We start from the raw sequence: 20508 nt of genomic DNA, 5'->3' as shown, positions 1-20508 counted from the left end.
CTCACCCTTAGACTTAAAGGTCCTTTGGGCTTTTCTCCCCCCTCTTTGCACAATGTTTCAGTGCTTCTTGGTTATAAACAAGATAAAACACTCGATAAGGAACGGTCTCCGTGTTTGATACTGCAGTTTCAGAGCAAAACCGACTGGTTTTGTGGCTATAAAGATGCTGTCATACAGATCGCTGGGAAGGAAATCCTTCCGAAATTCTTCTGAAATTCATAGAGCTAAAGTAACTGCAGGTAGAAGGCTTGCTCGGAGTTTTTGAGTTCATGAGACCTGAGAAGAGGGTGGGTATTGCAAAGATCGGCTCCAACAGCACAGCCCTGGAAACAATTGTAGATGTGGTTGCACAACCGCAACTGTTGCGGCTCCAGGTTTAAACGTGGCAGTTGATTGTTGAACTGTTGGTTGTAGAACATTAAAAGGAGGAACAATGCCTGGGGAAAACAGAAGTAGATGAATATTTAATTTCATCTGATCGTGACATTTGATGAATTTCGCAAAAGCGGGTTTTGATTTTTATCTCAAATTTCCTCCTATCTTGGCTGCTATTTAACAATGACACCAAGTGATGTGAGATATGAAGTGTCTGTAACTAGTACTGAGCTATAGTAAAGCCTTCCTCACTCACCCAGTTACTCTACAATATTGTGGTTAACCTGTATTTTTAGGATGATGTGATTGTGCAGTGAAGGAATTGTATGTTGTTCTGGGGACACCATATTCAGTCCCATAGCCATGGAAACACCAGTGCCTGTGCATTGGTCTGAGTCCCAGGGCTTGGCTGTGCTTTATTGAGCTGAAGGAGAGAACTTCCAGGAACTTAACCGAGGGAGGGACCGGTCTGATCAGTCAATAAATATCATAGGAGAAAAGTACATTTGAGTCCTTGGAAAGCAGCCATGAATCAAGATAGTTTAGACTGCTCTGCTACAACTTTGGCAGTGGGGTCTTACTGGGATTAATGCAGCCACTCCATTCCAGATGTTCTGGAGAGCTTTGCAGGGAAAACTTTCAAAACTGAGAAAGGTCTTGTTGTAGTTGATGTCAGAGGAGCTGATATCCTGCAGTGAAGAAACTCCTTCCCACTCAACTCTTCTTCATGGACAACAGAAGGGAAAAAGCAATTACCTGACACATGGGGATGCCCAGGGCTCAGCACTTTGGAAGTTCATGCCAGTGGTCAGTAGTTTTCTTGGGAGGTCAATGACTTCAGTATCTGAGCCCCATGTTCTCTGTCTCCTCTTGTGGCCAAAACAACTGAGCATCTCCAGCACCTCCAGACATCCGAGTCTTGCAGAGGAGAGAGGAGCCTTCCCCGTGTATTCTCTCTTCCTGCCTTTACAGAGTCCATGTCTTTCTTTTGTCTGAGTTGATTGTTAACATTTTGTCTGGATGGCACCCTCTCAAGAACTTCCTCTCCTCCCTTTTGTAGCAAAGAGAATCCATTTAGCGAGTGGCTGAGCAGGCAAGAGGGGCTTTGGCAGAGCACAGGCACCATTTGGGCTGGGTGGGATGACAACTAATGGAGGCACATATTGCACTTGGGAGTTTGGCCAGTTCTGTGTTCTTGCCATGGCTGGCATGTGCCAAACCTGTATTTATAAACAGGGTATTCAAACAGACAGAGCTTAAGGAAATCTTGTTTTACACCAGCAAAGTGCCAAACTGGTCCCAGTACTGAGGCATTTTTACAGAAAAATAAAGGAAGTTTTGTATATTTTATAAATAAGCATGGTAAAGGAAGCGGCACTGTGGGGTAGGCTGTGGCCTATTGTTAGCCTTTAATGGGGAGCTAAATCCCTTATAGCTGCTCCACTGCTCCCTTTTCCTGTTCCTTCTTTCCCTCTCCCTTAGCATGCAGCTGGAGGGCTGTTCCTTGGCAGACCAGGGCCAAGAGGTTGTCCTCAGATCTAACTCACAGCACAGTTGTTGGAAGCTTAAGGAGTGAGGCAAATTCAGGCACCTGGTCCTTGCCTGAGAGCTGGAAAGGATCTTCCTCCACCCACGAATTATGGTGCAGCAGTTGGGGGAGGAGGAAATGGAAGTTTTGGAGCCTCCATCTGTGCAGCAAACCTTCACCTGGCCTGCTAGACAGAGTCAGAAATCAAGCCTTGTGCCAGCAGCGAAGTTGCAGCTTTGCTTCCCATCTGGAAGAAAGGTGCCAAATGTTGCCATGAAGTAGAGCTGGTTGGAGTATATCTACTGAAACAAAGTCAGTAGAGAAGAGAAGGAAGGGATGGGAAGAGCTGCTAAATATTATTCCTTCCTATAGCTACGTCTCTTCCCTGCTGGTCTCTTACATTTTGCTGGAGGGGAGAAGAGCTGCTATCAAAGCAAACAGCTTCAGAAAATATGACTAAAAGATTAAAAAAACTGTTATCAGAATAAACTTTCCTGTTTTATGAAAACCACTGCCCTGAAAGCCACAAAGTGCTGCAGCTGCCTGTGGTAGAAGCTGAGCACAATTTGGTGGTTGAAGGTGGGAGCTGGAGCTGGGATTGAAAACCTCAGTGTGCAAAGAGTCACCATCAGAGCTTGCTCTGTTCTGCTTTCTGAACCAGCTACCTCAGTGTCGTTCTGAGCTGCAAACATCTGAGTCCCTGCTTTCTTTAATAACCATTCTCATTAAAAGCACCTTCGTACACATTGCTGCCCTCCAGGGCACTGAGTGATGGTGCACACAGTGTGTGCTAATTTGTGTGGCTCTGAGACCAAGAAGAGCTTTTGTACCACTCTGGGAAACATTTGCCTGTGGTGGATGTCCTGCCTTGTGCAGTGGCAGGGGTTAGGGAGGGCTGGAGGGGGCTGTTGGTGGCAGGGTTGTATTTTTGCTTTTCCTCCCCCTCATCCATAACCCTTTTCATGCCCAGCCCATTGCTGATTCTGCAAACCTCCTCGGGGAATGAGAGCCTTGAGGACAAAGGGAAAAGCAAGAGACTGAAATAGCTTCTTTTAAAGGAAGTAGCAGTTCAAAGAGGCCCTGTTAGGGACCAGCCCTGCACACCTCCAGCCCTGCACACCTCAGCCACACTCTGTGGCTGCTGCTGGAGGAACACACAGAGAGGTGCTGAGCTTCTGGGGTGGTGAGGCCAGGAACTGCTACTGCACCCGGTGTTCCTGCTGTGGGTTTCATTGTTCCACTGCTCTACTCTCAGAAACGTGTTGCACATCAAACCTACACGTCACATATCCTGGGGTGGAGGCTTTTTGTTTCTGAACTCTTTACTAAGCTTTGTGTTCTAGCAGAGAAGTTTAACAAACTGCATCATCAAACTATCATCCTTTTCCCATCCTCCTGTTTGGGGACAGCAGTAGCCCCTCTTACAGGAAGGAAACCTGGATAGAAAATCTACTTCAGTGCCCTTTTGTTCAGGGTCCCAGGGCGATGCTGAACCCTGGACTTCTGTGTGTCAGTCACTGTCGTGCTGTTGCTGTCAAGGCCTGTGTCAGTCACTACACACTGGCTGAGAGGAAGTAGACTCTGCTCTAGTGTCAGGCAGTGTCTCCTCTGTCCTCCAAAGACCACACCCAGATGTGTGCACACCTCTCCTCCAGTCTAGCCCAAAATAAAGTCAAGGAGGTTGGTCTAACCCACTGGCACATCCTGCTGTGAGTAGGAGGTGGCTGCTGGTGGCTCTTCATCTTGTAGTCCTGACTAATGACCAACCTACGTGACTGTGTTTGTCTGATCCGAAGAGTCTGGAGATAAAAGCTGAGGACATTCATTGTGTCAGGGTTACTAAACACTCAGTGCAGACACCTCCTGTGTCTTGTGGCTAAGGACTGTTTCGGTTGGGCTTAACAGCACAGATTACCTCTGCATTAAACAAAGACTTAATTCAAGGCTTCTGAGCCATTTTACTTCCCAGTTACAGCTCTTGCCTCTGCAGATGGCGTGGGTCCAGACATAGCATTAATTTGGTGGTTAGTAGTACGTGCCATCAGTACACTTTGAATGAAAACCAGAGCTGAGCTGGTGGATATGAAGCCAGAAACACAGATAAGAGTTGAAGGTTACTGTACAGAAGGATGTGAAGGTTTTGTGTTGCTCTTCTTAATTTCAAAGTCTTATAACCCGGCTGGTGATGCTGTTGCTGAGAAGAATAGAATGACTTAACAACTGAAATGACATCCTGTGAAACTTGTGTGTGTGTCAGTAGTACCTGAGTGCCCTGGACAGTTGTCTCAGGGTCTGTATTAGGAAGCAGCAGAGCATCATCTCTGCCTATGGTTTACTTTCATTTTTTTTTGAATGTGTGTTCTGCTATTAAGCAACAGAGAGGTTGGAAGACTGTATTTCCCCCTCACCCCCATCCCATGCCATATGTGAACAGCTGTTTTCAATGCATCTCTGACAAAAGAAATAATGAGCCTTTTATTTGGAAAGCCCCAGTCCAGATAAATAATTGCAATGACAGCATGAAATGGGATAGTTATTCATGTGTCTGAAAAGATCAGGCCAAACCACACTGTGCATTCAGCAGGAGGAAGAACTGAAAATCTTTGGTCTGAAATAAATACCCTATAAAATCATTTGGGGTTGACATAAAATATTAGGAAATAGAGTCAGCTCCTAATACAGTTCTTTTAGGCTTAGATCAATTGTCCCATAAAGCTTGGCCTGCATATAAAAATTTAGGAGCTAAGAGTTGAGAGATCACCAAAGTTCTGTTGGCACCTGAGGTTGTAGGAAAGATTTGTAAAAACACACGAGGACATATAATGAGATAGGTGCTTATCTGCATTTGGCTGCATCTTAAGTTGCTAAAATGGGCCTTGTAAATCAGTCTCCTACTGCTTTTAATTTTCCTCTTAAATGTTCATCTCTCCTGCTTTCCCTTAAAGGCTATTTAAAGGAAGACCTGGGGCCATGGGTGGCTTATGGGAATTTCATGCTGTGGCTGCAGCCTTCCCCTGCCCCTGTGCCCTCCCTGCTCTTGGCAGGGTCACAGTGATCTCCTGGCTGCCAGCTGGAGCCATGGCTGAGACTGTCCCTTGCTTATGGACAGGAGGTGTTTTTAGGGAATATTCTTATTGATCTCTGCAGGAATAACTCCTCAGGTCGAGTTCTGCACTGACACAGTGACTCTCTGCCTTCAGTTTTGTGATGCTTAATTAAAATGGCATTGCTTTACCATCCTGCTGGGATGGGAGCAGGTACAGAAGAGGGTTGTACCTCATACCTGCTCCGTGTTTTGGGGCCTGCCTGGACCTTAATTCTGGCCAACAAACACAACCATTCCTTCCTTAAGGGAAGGAGAACAAAGATGTGCTGGATCCCCTGTTTGGTCTCACTCTGCTCTCCCAGGTCAGGACAGAGAGACAACAGGGCCACTGTCACTGGGGTAGCAGCAACTCATTGTGATGAAATGCTGCTGGTGGCTTCACTGGACCAGAGAAAGCCAGAGAAGTCAGTGTGGGGTCATCCCCCCCTTCATTTGTGTTCCTGTACTCACGTCAGCCACCCTGAGTTCCATGGAGAAGGTTTGGTGCCACAGCCACAGCAAGCCCTGTGGTCATGGTCCTGGGGTCAAACACGTCAGATGACTTAATGAACATGTCATCATGGAGCAAGGCAGCACTGCAGGAGATATATGGGCTTCAGCACAGGGTTTAAGAGGGGAAAAAAACAGCGTAGTAAGAGGTAGGGAAGTTTTCTGTCTGCATTTCTAGCCATGGGGCTACAGGGGTGACTGATGAGGTAGAAAATTGACTAATTAATCTAAAATTAATCCAGTTGAAACAAACAAAATAAATCCTCATGAAACCTGCCACGTGCTATCAGTAATTCATTGTTGGACAGAACACAAAAGCAGATCACTCCATCACCTGCCTTGCTGTATTTGACCTTGAGCCAGCAGGCAGGTGAAGCTGGGAGCAGTGGTTTTGTCCTGGCATGTCTCAGACCATTCAGAGCCCTAAGATAAGACCACGACAATTTGACAGTGTATTTCTTTCCTGCAGCTATTGTCTTTTACTGATGAGTCAGTGCATTTTAATCTAATGGGGAATTTTTCAGTACAAACCAAAGGGCTTGAGTGGATGGAAAAAAAGAACACCATCAAGGAAACCTCTGCAGCTTGGCATCAAGCTTTCTTGACAGCCAAGGGCATCTTAATCAGAATATTTGGAAAATTCTGCCTAGTGATAAATAAGGAGTTCGGAGAGTAATATCAGCTGATGCTCATTAAGACATTCATTTTGCTCCTCACTGTTTGTAGAGCCCTGTTGCTGTCCAGCCATAGTGAAGGGAGTAGTGGTATTAATGGAACTGACACTGTTCATTTCTGCTGTTTGTAACTTGTGAGATTTTCTCAAATAAAGCTGCTATTTCCGTTCTACCCAGATCTGTTTTTTGCTTCTCTCTGCCCTGAAATTCATGGCTCAGTGACTAGGAAGGGGGTTGCACAGCTCTAGGCAGGATTTCCTCTTTCAGAGGAAATCTACACTGTCTCTCTATGATTTGTTATGCTCTCCCTCACAGCCAACAAATTCCTAAAACCCCTGTAAGTGGTTTTGTGTGAGAAAGGGGGTGGTGCATGTTTATACCTTGAGATTTCTCAGGGAATTGGCACTGGTGACATTGATGGCTTCCAGCGTGGTGAGGTGATCTGGCAGGGTGGAACTGATTAACTGTGAAAGAGGAAACCTGGGAGTATGAAAGAACTTGCATTTTGATCCCCTTATCACTCTGAACATGCTTCAGACTAATTGTGAAACTCAACCACTTCTGCTCAGGGATTTCGACCTGCAGTTGGAGAGGCTTATACCCAGGCTGAGCTAGTGCTAAAAACCTCTACATCCATCCCTGATGCCCTTTTAGGAACAGACATGCTAATTGCTGAGGGCTCCAATTCACATTCCCTCTCAGCTTCATCTGAAAGGCTCCTCAGCTGCCACAATTCACACACCGGCACATCAAGTTAAAGCATCACATTTTGGGGGTTTGTACTAAATACACTGGACTGAAAGTTGTGGCAGCTGAAGATGCTGCTCTGGTGGGGATACAACCCCCACGGGGACACAGGAGGAGGCAGCACCCAGCTGAGGTGGAACCCATCAAGCCCCTACAAGGGAACCAGCCCTGAGTCACCGCGATGGTGACTCAGAGCCCCACGTCCAACCCCAGGTGCTCACTAAACTTACTGGGACTGAACATGGTGAAGTAAGAGTTGCTCATACTCACTGAGGAGCAGGTTATCTAATGGATAAAAGCTGGAATTGCTGGGCTTGGCTCCCTTTGGTGTCACGGATCGAGCTGCTTTCAGGCAGGATGGGAAGGCACTGAAACTCTTCTGCTGAGAAGCAAATCCTGCTGCTGCCAGTGAGCTGTGCATTCATGTCCAACTGAAGTTATGCTGATAAATTCACAGAATCATAGAATCACAGAATTGTTGGGGTTGGAAGGGGCCTTAAAGATCATCCAGTTCCAACCCCCCTGCCATGGGTAGGAAACCTTCCACGAGCCCAGGTTGCTCCAAGCCCTGTCCAGCCTGACCTTGAACGCTTCCAGGGATGGGGCATCCCTGGAACTTCCTTTCTGTGCTGCTATGAAAAAGCACTGCTTTTTCACATTCACTATGTTTTTCCATTATCTTTGTTATAAAGAGGATAGTCCAGTCTTCAGGCTCTGTAACAGCCTTTGGTGGGAGGGGCAGGGATGAAAACCCTACAGACTCGAGGTGGAAAGTGAGGGGTCCATGGTTAGGGCTGTGACTCCATCACAGTGTAGTAGAGGCCAGGACTTGGTGACATTAAAGTGCCTTCCAGCACTGTGTTCCCATAGGAGCCACAGAACAGTTCTGAGCAGAGCGTGGCCTTCTTTACTGTCAGACCTGGAGAGCAAGGCTTTCTCATGGAGCTGTTAATTGTAACGTTAGGGGATTTACTGTCTCACTTCACCTTGGGTATTTCCTGGCTGTCGGTTCATTTATGGTTCTAATCAATCTTGGGAAGAGGATTTGCTGTCAGAAACAGGAGTCTCTACGTGCCTTTCTTGTACTCACCAGTAACAGGGTAACTGAGAGAGAAGTTTGTTTGCCTGCACTGTCAATACACATCTATTTCTCTCCTTCCAAAGATCCATCCGGATTTTTCCTTTGAATAAGATCTTTCTTTCTCTTTGTTTCAATTTTGAAATCTTCAGAGAAGCTCGTTTTAAACACTGTACTGGCTCACACATACCCCTACACCCATTTTCCAGTTTTCCTAATATTCCTCTGTCGGTGGCAAAAAAAAGATACAGAGAAAAGAAAATAGAGAGAGAATAGGTGGATTTTTTCAGACTTATAAAAGTGTTCTCTTTTATCAGGGGGAATTTCTCTTTACTCAGACCTTGGCAAATCAAAGTGTTAAAGAAGCTCTGAAATATGTCAGCTTGCAGAGAATATCACTCCTTTTTTTTTTTTTTTTTTTTTTTTTGCATTGGTCTCTAGCAGCTTATTTTCTGAGGATGAGCTATTAAGAGCTGCTTCTCCCCTATTCCCAAAGCTCCTGGGGCTGTCCTGAGCATTCATGGAGCATGCTGGGATCAGGGATGGGATGTTGGCAGTCATTGTTACACCTGGAGCCTGATTTTCATCTAGCAAATAGTCAAGACAGCAACTCACTATAAAGCACTTTGAACTGGTCACAACAAGTGCAACCAGGATTGACGTGATTCTCAAACAGCACGTTTGTTCTTCTGTTCTGAGTCATCTCATTTAAAAGGCCTTGAGTGACCTCTAGCAGATGAAGAAGCCATGATTAGGTGTATTCCATGATTGCACAACTGCCCATCTGCTCAGCTTTCTGCCCAATCCTGGTGGAAGGCTCCAAATCCCACATGGCTCCAAGGCTGGCCCTGTGATCAGGAAAGTGCCCAACTGCCCCTGCTGATGGGTCACCCTGCAATGGAGGAAGGAACTCCTTGAGATGAGAGTTTACAAAGTTTTCACACATATGGCCAGGCTAAATAACTCCAGTTTGGCATGATACAGGATAAACCAGCCATGAAACAAAGACCAGGACAGTTCTAAAATCCAATACTTTTCTCTCCAGGCCTTCAGAAGGAGTAGAAAAACACATCTGGGAAAGTAATTGCAGAATTTTTCTTTTGCTCCTTCTTCTTCCCTCCTTCTTTTAAAACTTATACTACAAGTGAGCCAGAAATGTTGCTGAAGGGAAGGAGGGGAAAGGATCAGATTTGCACAATGGGCAGTTTCTGGGGAATGTTATAAAATGTGACCCTATTCCTGCTATCCTGTAAGAAACAGACACTGGGAAATGACTTTCTTCCCTTCTTGACCAGTGACCTGCAGATGAATGATGTGACTGAATGTGGACCTGGGGTTAGCTCTGTGTTCTTGACCTGCCTGCTGACTGTATTTTAGCCATTTCCAGACTCACTGGCAGCAAAATAATGTGAGGTGAGGTGCCTAGCACAGGCGGTTTCCTCCCAGTAACTCAGAGCAGCCCAGGAAGAGGCAGACCTAACTCAGGTAAAGCACACCTTGGAGGCAAAGGCTGTATGAGCAGAGCCCCCTGTTAACCCCAAATGCTGGCAGTGTAACATGGGATCAGTGCCTTGCCTTGGTCTTTGAGAGCAATTGTCTCACCCTGGAAAGTGGGAAGGCAGGGGAGTCTCTGGGTTTAACCATTTTATCCCTTTTGTCTCTGCAGATGATGTCCGATTGTTTGGCTTTGTCCGATTCACCACCGGCGATGCCATGAGCAAGAGAGTCAAGTTTGCCCTCATCACCTGGATTGGAGAGGATGTCAGTGGCCTGCAGAGAGCCAAAACTGGGACTGACAAGACTCTGGTCAAAGAAGTAGTACAGGTAACCTCATCCTTCTGCTCCCACCCACCCGCTCTCGTCGCTGTCAGCTGTACAAACACCAGCAGGAGGGGAGAGAGGAGGAAGGACTGGATCATCCTTCAACTTAGTAGTTAATCCTTTAAAAAGAAGACAGTTTCCTATTGCCTGTCTTCCTACTAGGAAGGCTTAACATCTGCCCTTTGAGCACTCAGGCATAAAGAAGCACCTTTGAGCTTAAGGCAGTCTTAACTATTTCATGAGGAGGGAATATGTGCACTCCCCTCCTTGTCACCACTAAGATGTTTCCCATCTCCTTCCTTGATATGGAAATAATATAATATTGAATGACAGAGAGCAATATTAAGTTAAGAAGGTAAAATTAAACAGGAAAACCCACACCCTTGTTTAAACTTCCCTGGAGGCCTTTTGTCTCTGCACAGTGAACTCATGGACCTAATCAACCAAAGTCTGAAGTCCCTATCAGTGCCAATTAACTAATGGCTCTTTAATAGCTAACTAGGTTTGAATAGTCTTCTGTTTGGCTTTGGGTGTAGCAGGGAAAAGAGAAATGTGCTCGGTCCAAGTGAGTGAGAACAAGCAACAGCCAGGGGAGAAGTGACTTGTGGAAAAGGCTGCACAGAACCATTGCTGGAACACTGACTGTAATGGAGGACATGCTCATGTTTTAACAAGTTTCCTCTGAAGAAGTATTTAAAGCAAGATTAGCTCTTTGAACTAAACATAGAGCCAGTTCACCAGTGCCTGAGAAATGATCTTGCTTATGCACTTGGAGAATGGGCTGATGATTAAATTAATCTCCCCCAATAACTGAGCTCTTTCCTATGTAAAGAAATCTCCCAACAGAACATTGAAGGGTGAGAAAGAAGTCTCCCTCAAATTTTGGTGGTTTATGTGATACAGAAGATTATATTTAGAGAAGAAGCATGAAGAATGTAATACATTCCTATCCTTTCAGAAGATAAGCACTGGTGATAAATGTTTCAGAATGACGATGACAAAGAGGGGTCCAATCTGAAAAGAAACTTCCAGAATGACACCTGAGAGATAGGAAAGCAAGTCTCTGTTCATGGGAAGCAGCTGAAACAGTGTAATTGTAGCTGAAGATTAAATTATAGAGTACTAATGAATGACTCTTATATGAGTCACTAAGCCCAAGATTTTTTTAAAATCTGTTTAGACAATGTATTCCTGTTGAGTTGAATTGCATTCCTGAGCTCTGTGCTAAGATCTGTCCCTCAGGTCTGTTACATATAATTTGCAATTTCACTTGTTTCATCTTTGATTAGTAGTCTGTACGAGTTAATAACCTGGTGGAACATTAACCACTCTTGGCTGTTACTTAAAAGCTTTCATATTCCAATTAGTCTGTACTAAAAGATACAAAACCAATACAACTGGTGCTTAATACACTTTTACTGAGCAACCTTGTCCATAACCCACTGCAAAGCACTTCTGAATGTCATGGCCATGGTGATCTCCTGGCCAGAAGAAATTATCTTGACAACTGTTTTGAATAGTTCTACATGTGCAACTGAATCCCTCTGAGTAGACTGGGATAAAAGCAGAACTGTTTTCTTCTTTTTATGCACATGACCTTGCAGATTGTCAAAATAAAAAAGGACAAAAAAGTCCAGCTGAAATTTAGTGGAGGGATTTTATCCCTGAGCTATTTCACACTTACTAATTCTCTTGACCTTCAGGTACCTTCTCAGTATTCTGATTTTTACAGGGGTTATTTTATGGTGTGAGTTATTCATAGAAAAATGCAGTTGGTTTTTTGCTGTAATGATAAAGTACAAATCTGAGTCAGTGTTGGTTCATCATTTGGAATAAGTAGTGCCCTAAAGTGGGAATATTTTCGTAACAAACCCTGAAGGGAATGTGGGCTGTTGCTGCAGTCTGACTCTCTGCAGGCCCCCTGTGTGCCATGGCTCTCCTTCCAAAGGAGGGTGGCACAAGGAGGCTTTTTGTACAGCCTTGGTTTTGTGATCTACAGAAGGGATAGGCTGGGACTCTAGAACAATTTTTGGAAGCCCTCAGTGAAACCTGAAGGGCTCTCACTATCTTGTGATATTTGCCAAAGCAACTGTGGGTCTTTATTTAAGACTGAGGCTGCAGTTGAGGGGATTCCTGCTTTGTATCCTCTGCTGTGCTGTGGGTGTGTTGATGAGCTCTGGCTGAGCTCTGCTCAGAGCTGAGCAAACACCAATAAATGTTGTTCTTTACCAGGACACTCAAAGTGAAAGACAGTCAGTGCAAGCACCGCCTGCGAGCACAACCCACCGCAACCCACGGCGGTGCCTCTGCGGGATAAAGAGTGTTCCCACATGGGGACTGTTAACAGCCTCCTGGAAGCACCTGCCACACGGAAAACACAAGGGATATTAAGTGGTGAAGGGTAGATTATGGGCTTCTGAACAGAAGGATGAACTATCACAAAGCAGGGAGAGGAGCTGGCCTGCCCTCGCTTTTGTGTTCCTCCCTTGGAAGGGGGAGCAGGTGCTGGGAAATCTCTAGGGAGGTGGCTGGGGAAGCAGTGCTGATAGCAAGTGCAGGAGGTTGCCAGAAAATCTCTCAGGAAGAAAGGACAATTGATTTTTAGCTGTAATAACTGTAAAATTACAGAGATGTATCTCATCTGGTGCAAATAGCCATAGTTCTGATCTGTACTAGCTGACAGTCAGCTCTTCTGGCTTATTTGGAACTATCCTTATTCCCTCTTTAATGTTATTGGAAAATGGGGTTTGCATTTATTGTATTTCTTTTGGACTGTAAAAAAATGCATTTAAGGAACATTCCATAGCTTTTTTTTTTTCTTTTCCACTGATATTTATTTTCCATCCTTTCTTCTTTAACTCAGCTGGAAATCTTGGATCAAGCCTGCAATCCGGTCCAAGTAGTTCAGCTGAGAGCAGGTTAGAAGTAAGGCCAGGATGGGGAACGAGTATTTATCTGTATCTTCTTAAGAGTCTAGCTAAGAATTAATGTGTGGTGACTGCTGCTTAAATGGAGACATGGAGTAGGGTGATGCAGTATTCCATCTTTTATCCACTGAGCTTTTGTCCAGGCCAAGGACAAACCCAGGGGTGACAGAAGTTGCACACAACATCCTGTGCTTTTCAGACTGTTGCTTAAGATGTTTGGGAGTTAATTTCTGAGGTACAGGCTAACCCTACATCTAGAACGATCTAAACAGCTGAGAGCCTCATGCAACAGTAAGTCAGGATGACTTCAGCTCCAAGGCTGCATCTATTTGTCATCATCAACAGCAGTGTGTCTCACCTTGTGCAGATGTGCACGGACAGCCACAGCAGTTGTGTCCTCTGCACAGCTGCAGTTTGGTCACTGTGACACCAAGGTTGTACCAGCTGCCAGGAGAGACCCCCTCAGTGGAAGGGCCTTGGGCATATATTCTACTTGGCTAAAAAGATCATCCAAAGCTGGTCTTGAACTCATGTTTTGTGTCCCTAACAGTAAGAATGGTTCTGCCTTTACGTGCACAAGCTGTGGCTCATTCAACCTTTGCACAAATCCATCCAGGAGACTCTCTGTGCTCTGAGGGCTGTTGTTTTGACCTCTTTTATCCCAGAGGCCCAGGTGGAACAGGTCAGTCAGCTTAAACCCAGAAATCAAGGCTATTGTGAGCTGTTTGATGTGGCTGGGAATGGCAGCCAGCACGAGGTTCAGCTCAGCCATAAAAATTCCTGCAAGGTGGAACCTGACAGTGGTGGGGTTTAAATACAGGAGCATCAAACCTTCCAGTGAAGGGCCCTGTTTATTCTGAGGAGAGGCAGAGGGATGATGTTCTTTGAGCAGGGACAAGCCCAGGCACAGGGATTGTGGGGCTGGGAGTGGCACCCGGTGCTGAAGTGGGATGGTTTGGATGTAAATGTTCAAGAACTGAAAACAGGACTTGGTTTCCCTCTGAGTGAACTTCCTCTCTGTGAACTTGTTGCCCTTCATGACTGCATTTCCTACCAGGACATTTTAACCCTTCTTTAGGCAGCATTGAGGTCTTTCTCCTGACAGGACTGAATTCCTCTCCTGCAGGGCTGTCTCAGCAAAGGAACTGCCCAACCTTTACCAGTTTGTCTTATTTTCCATGGATTTTGACTCTTCTCTGTTTTCATCAGCATTCCTTCCCCCACAAAGTCATATGCTCTATTATTTGCCTAAATCATATTCAGGGTAAAACAGCTCTGTTTCTGTGAGCAAATACTCGTGGCATTTCATTCATTATTATTTTTGGTGAGGAATTTGCCTGGTTTTCATGATGTCAACAAGTCTTCTGAGTTCCTGCTTTAGAGCTCATGGCCAGATCTTTCCTTGCTCACCTTTCCCTTGTCCTCTGGCTTCCTCACTGCACTGATGCTGGAGCCTCATGAGGGTGGACCCACTTTTGGGGTCACTGTCCCTGGTCTTGGGGCAGATACAACACATAGAACTCCACATGTGTGCTTTAGGTTCCTCATGTTAGTACAGAGGTCTAAACAGAAGGTGGTTTAATAGCTTTTTTAGAGGCAGTCAGGAAATCAAACTCACAGGGTAACAGCCACATCATGGTGGCTTTGAGAGTCTTTCTCACAAGGGTGAGTGAGATCCTGCTGGGAAAGCAAATGAAATTTTCCTTTTTGACTGTTTTTCCTGTTCTGGTTTACTGTGATGACCATACCAAATGGGTATGGATTAACAAGAACTACTAGTCTGAATCTAGAGAAGGTGGTAACTTTTAAAGTAACTTTTTCAGGCCAGAATCAGCAGCTGCTCATCACCCCTCGTCTGACACACAGCCCTGTGACTTTTCCAGTGGGATGCAGCACAGACAGGGAGAATTTGCAGATCAGCTGAAATGTAGTTTCCCATTGCTGAGAGATGTGTTTGCCAGAAGTTTGGGCTGGCTTCTCCCAGTGGCTGGAACTGGTCCATGTGAAAATTGGCAGGGAGTAAATGCGAAGAGAGGGTTTTTAGTGGTAGCTTGGAGCCTGAGGGCTGAGTGCAGGACCAGCTCTGGTGCAGCCTGAGCAGTGTGGGGCAGTGGTACTGTCCTGCTGCAGGTGCTTGGCACTTCACAGCACTTCTTGTACTCAGAGAAGCCCTGCCAGGACTTATCTCTGCTGCAGCCACAGGACATGTCCTTTCTTCCCCATGACCCCAGGTCTGGGATCACACCAGACTGGAAAAGAAACATGGGACATGCACTGAAAATAAGATGACCAGTGGATGGGACTCGTGATATTAAGCACAGTAGAACTGAGGATTCTGGATATCAAGCTACAAGCCCCAATGTAAATAATAATGTCAAGAAGCTTCTCTGGCACTACCTGGCACCATCCTCAGCTGCTGAGAACCCAAGTGTCTGTAGATGATACAAGGATTTTCCTTTTGGCTTCAGGCCTACCCATGCTGGGATTTATAAGAGCCTCTGCAGACCTATTTTGGTACAATATCTGCACCACACAGATTTTCCCTTGGGCACCTTAGGGAAATTTTATGGCCCATATGCTAAACATTCAGAGCTTGGAATAGGAATAAAATCTACTCCACCTTTTTTTTTCCCCCTTAGATTTGGCTGGAAGGGAAGGACTGAGCTTGCTGCACAAATTTCATGCTTCCCAGGGAGAGATTTAGGTTCACTTTTTGCAATCCAGCCTTGCATGGTTTGAGCCCTTTCAGTCTATAGTGTCTTGTGGAGGTTGATCCAGGGGATTGGATTGCAAAATTGTGACCCTCTGCTATTCAGGCACAAAATGAAGCACATGCCCAGGTGTATTGAAGAACCATGAGCAAACCTCCCTCTGTTCAATGATTTGAGAGGCACAGCAGAGAGGCTGTGGTCACTGTTGTGTTGTGAGAGTGATAAAGATAAATGGCATCATTGTTTTTGTTATCTGTAGGCTGCTGGTGACTGGGGTGAATACAAAGGCAAGAATTCACTGTCAGAGCTTGCTGTGGTTGTAAAAAGCTTGGGGATGGGGGGAGGAGAAGAGAAAAGGAAGTGGAGGATGTAAAATGAAGACACATGTCAGCAAATCAAGGGCCCAAGCATCAGAGTGATGCACTGTGCCTTAGGCAGCTGTAACCCCTCTGGTTCTCCTGAAAGGCATTAGATACTGGTATGATGAGAGAAGAGGGAGCAGGGACTTTCCCCAGCCCAGTCTCTTAAGGGCAGAAAGAATATCTGGTGGCAGGGCAGCAATCTGGCTGAAGTGGGATCCTGTTGGCATTGCTTTGAGCCACTGGGAGCTGAGATTTCTCCCTGTGCCTTGCAGGAGCTGGTGTGCTGTGATCAGTTATTTATAATTGCAGATGACAGTCAAATACTAAATACAGCCCATTGCCTTGCCTAGCCAAAATCAGACTCAATTAAATCAGTTGGGAGTAGCTTTACATTCTGGCAGCTTCAGTGGGGACAAAAAAGAGGGAACTCTGGATAAGATGGCCCTTGGCTGAAAAGTGCTGCTGTTGGTCACGGGTGCCCAATCTCTGGACCTGAGAGCTGCAGTCCCTGCTGTCCCCCTGCCCTGATGACACAGGAGGTAGGCCCAGCTGTCTCTAAAGTATTCACGTGCCTCCCTTCACCTCAGGATTTGCACCCTGAGCAGAAGCTCAACCCCAAAGAGCTCAGACAGTAAATTCAGAGTGATGAGGGAGGCTGTGGCTGGAGAAGGGTCAAGCAGGATATTGAAATCAGAAGTTCCAGGCAGCAAACTCTCCAGAGCACTTTCTCCCCTGGGGGTCAGGCTTGGGGAGACACCATGGTGGGTAAGAGCTGGTGCAAAGAACCAAGGAGGACCCTAACAGAATGGAATAAAGCTAAGAGTTATTAATAGCAATGACCCAGATTGTGCTCTGAGGGTACAAATCTGGCACAAGAGGTGGCCCAGTCAGCTAAGAGGATATTTAAGAGTGGCTAGGAGCAGAACCCATCTGGCCACTGCTAGGGGGAAATTGCTCAATCCGTGCAAGGTGTCTTGGTGGTACTGATGTGAAATCGTGGCTCATGCCCACAGATCATCTCCCAGGAATCATCTGGATAAGTGTCTAGTTGAGAAGACATCTGAGTAATTGTAATTACTTCGTGGCACACATAATTTAGTTTTCCTCTGTTCAGGCATGAGCACACTTGCAGTTTGAACTTCAGAATCAGCTGGATTCTGCAGAGTGGGCATTGAAGTAAACCCTCCCCTCTTTTATAAAATACACACACTTTTCATGGAATCTCTCTTGGAAATGATTTTATGGGCCTGCCTCAGTTCTCACTAAAGTCAGGGCAAAGACTTGCACTGAACTCAGGTAGTCCTGGATAATCTTCCCGAGGTGAGGGAAATTTGTTAAACCTGGTAGCACATAGAAAAGGAATTGAAAAGGCTCAGCTCCAAACTCGTGTAGATAGCACACCTCAGTGAGCATCAAATCACTGAAAAAATCTTTGGTTTGGTCTTAGCAAGAGCTGAGCTTTGCAGAGATCTCACCCAGGAGAGTTTGGAAGTAGGACTCTTGTGAGCATGACCGAATCTGATGGTTTGGGCAGTTCACCTCTCTATTTCCCATCTCAAAAAAAAAAAAAAAAAAAAAAAAAGGATTTTTTTCTTTTCTCTAAAAAGCAATGTCTTTCCCATTTTCCCTGAACTCTGCCAAGACGTGGAGGAGTGCCTGTAATGTTTGCCTGCCCCCACAGCACAAAAGCCGACCACTGAGGCGCAGAGCAAATGGCTCTGTGAAGGGGTTGTTATTTCTGGGGACTCTGTGTGGCTGCTGATCAGCCAAGCAGAGCAGACAAGGCTCCCGCGGCTGCTCTGAGCTTCCTCCCCCCAGCAACTCTCCGGGAGCGAGGATTTCCTACAGTGTGAAACAGGATCAGCCGCAGCCCGGGAGACTGGCGTGGGGGAGGGAGCTGTTTTCCTCTCCCTTCCATTTCTTCCACCGCATGAAAGAGGTGCTGAGGCTCTTTCAAACTGAATCCTCCTCCACCCCCTCCTTTACCCGGCTCTGATCCCAAACTGAGACCCTTGAGACGCTGCCAAATAAAGAACTCTCCCATGGTTTAGAGTCTGAAGCCAATTAGAACCCCCCTCCACGGCTGTGCCAGGGCTGTCCCAGTGCCAGGGAGACCCGGACAAGATGAGTGCTGCTCTCTCAGAGCATCGTCTCGTTCTCCCAGGCAGAGCCCACCACCCTTCTGGGCACCCACTGCCTAGGGAGCCAGGCATTGCAGCTTTCCTGAGGCATTGCAGCAGGGCTGTTGGGATTTTAATTCATATTTTTGGTCGAGTGCAAGGGATGCTTGTGTTTGTCACGCTGTGTAAAACCCCTGTGGGTTGGGGGAAGGGAGGCTCATGCAATGTTCTCAGTTGTGGTTAGGAAGGGAAGGAAAATGCTAAAGCAAGAAGCAAATAGCATGTTTGCTGAAATGTCTGTGCACACACATGGATGCCAGCCTTGCTGTGAGGCAAGGGAACAAATCCCTGACTGAGGTGACACTGCCCTGACAAGCGCCCTAAAGACACCATGGGATCCCATTCTGCTCCCAGAAAGGTTTTCTCTGTTCACAGCCTCCCACCCCAGAGCTGCCTGGGGCTTGCCTGGCTCCCAGGAGCTGCAGAGAGCTCTCAAGCAGCGAGATAACTGCCCTGCAGTGCACAAGTGTATTCATAAAGCCTGTCCTCAAAGGTCACTTTGGATCATTAAACCACAGAGCATAGTGGAGCCCTTTAACAACAGCAGCAGCCTGTCTGGTACAGCATCTTGGGTCTGGCCACGATGTGTGTTGGACAGTTGAGAGGAGGAGGCAGTAAATCTATGGATTTACTTGCTCTTGGTACCATCTGTGTGTTGCTCAATCTTTAATTGAAGCATCCTCCCCTCAGTGGCAGGGTGTGACACCGTGGTGTACTCTATTCTGTGTAGTACTGTTCTTTTTTTAGGAGAAGGGGTCCTAAAAAGGGCACAGAGAGGATTAGTGACTTGCCCAAGATTATGCTGAGGGTCAGTGGTGGTTAGGAGGTCAACAATTTTGACTGTTTTACTTCACATAGTGCTTAGGAAACTCGACCTAACCTGGCCTGTGCATTTATCACCTGGAAGAGCTGTGGCACAGGGCAGGATTGGATCTTGCAGTTGGTGACTGTAGAAGTAGACACATAAAATTTTTCCAGGTTAAGTCTTGGGTTTTCCCTTCACTAGTCCTCTGTCTCATCCACAGCTTTCTGCTTATCATCCCCTCCACAGGAGATCAGGCCATGCAGCTCACACAGCCCTGGAAGCTGCATAACTCGTCTTCATTCAGCTCTTTGGACAATTATCCCCCCTTTTTTAACAGGCTTTTTCTTTATCTCTTGCAGAACTTTGCCAAAGAATTTGTGATCAGTGACCACAAAGAGCTGGATGAGGATTACATCAAGAATGAGCTGAAGAAAGCAGGGGGGGCTAATTATGATGCACAGACTGAGTAAACACGTGAACCTCCTGGCACCATCACCTGGATCTCAAAAGGGAGGGGAAAGGCACAACAAACTAACACAACTGAGAGATGAGGCAACTGAAATCCCCAGCTTTCTGTGGCTGCACCTAAGAACTCCCTTTTTTCCATACAGTGGACTTTTATTTTTCATTTCGTCTCATTAAACATCCCTCTCTAGGCTTCTGTTTTTCTTTTTTCTGCACTTTTTTTTACTCATAACTCTGTCCATGTTCTTGCATCTGTGGAATTTAGGTTTGGTTCTGCTTTGGTCCTATTCAGCCCTGTGTTTGTAGAGGCTTGCCACTGTGTCCTTCTTCATGTCTGCGGGTTTTAGTTGGGCTCAACCTGGTCTCTGAAGGAAGAAAGTTTTGGGGGAGTTCTGAACATCAATTATTTTAATTTTTTAAAGAATTTGTTCTGACTGATATTCTTGGGAATAATATTTTTTTGCTGTTCTAGGCTCAGATCAGCTTGAGTTGACTTCCCTCAAACTTTGATTAAATCATCTAAGCTTGAATGTCCAGCTGAGACATATAACAGCTTAAACAACAAAGTGAACAAACATAGAAATTCTTTGACTCCTAATAATGGGAATAAATTTGCCTTAAACATTGCTTGACAGTTGCTATGATATGTGCTGTATCTCTACCCCTCCCTCTTAAAAATAAGATCCACCATGATCCGAAAGTGAGGGTTTTGTTGCTTTTTGGAGGTATCATGGCACAGTAAACTGAGGGGCTTAGAAATGTCTGGACACTTGGTCACTATTTTGTGTACGTTGGTCTCTGGGTTTGTATTTGACTTTCCTAACGCTGGGGCTCAGGAGGTGAAACTGGAATGCATAGATTTCCTTTTTAAATGATGTCTGCAAAAATAGCAGCAGCTGAATCCTTCTCTGCCCATGTCCCCCCTGGTTATTTTGCAGTTAAACACAACATCCTCAGTTATTTGGGGCCTTTGGCAGTGTAACCATCCTGCAGCTGGGACCAAGGGATGGAGCAGGGCAGCTCTGTCCCAGTTGGGATGAAACATTCAACATCAGAGGTCCAGAGAGAACCTGGGCACAGTTTGGTACCAAACTGTTTGTTTGGGGGCTTCTTTGTATGGCTCTTTTTTTTTTTTTTCCATCAAAGATTACTGTCCCCAGAATTATGTGTTGGGAGAAACTGTGGGGCTTGGGAGTCAGTGCTATAAACCCATTCCAGAAATAAATGTTTTTCAAGAACA

General features: G+C 45.8%; 1 protein-coding gene across 1 annotated transcript in view; it reads left to right on the top strand.

Moving 5' to 3' along the window:
* COTL1 (coactosin like F-actin binding protein 1) overlaps positions 1–20508 on the top strand; it is a 21344-nt gene extending 836 nt beyond the window's left edge. The window contains exons 3-4 of the mRNA XM_064670970.1: positions 9664–9821; positions 19163–20508. Coding sequence (XP_064527040.1) covers positions 9664–9821; positions 19163–19273 — 269 coding nt within the window. The 3' untranslated portion in view covers positions 19274–20508. The remainder of the gene's footprint in view (positions 1–9663; positions 9822–19162) is intronic.

Source organism: Pseudopipra pipra, chromosome 14 (assembly GCF_036250125.1).
Source record: "Pseudopipra pipra isolate bDixPip1 chromosome 14, bDixPip1.hap1, whole genome shotgun sequence".
Lineage (NCBI taxonomy): Eukaryota > Metazoa > Chordata > Aves > Passeriformes > Pipridae > Pseudopipra > Pseudopipra pipra.
This window is presented reverse-complemented; position numbering and strand designations above follow the sequence as displayed.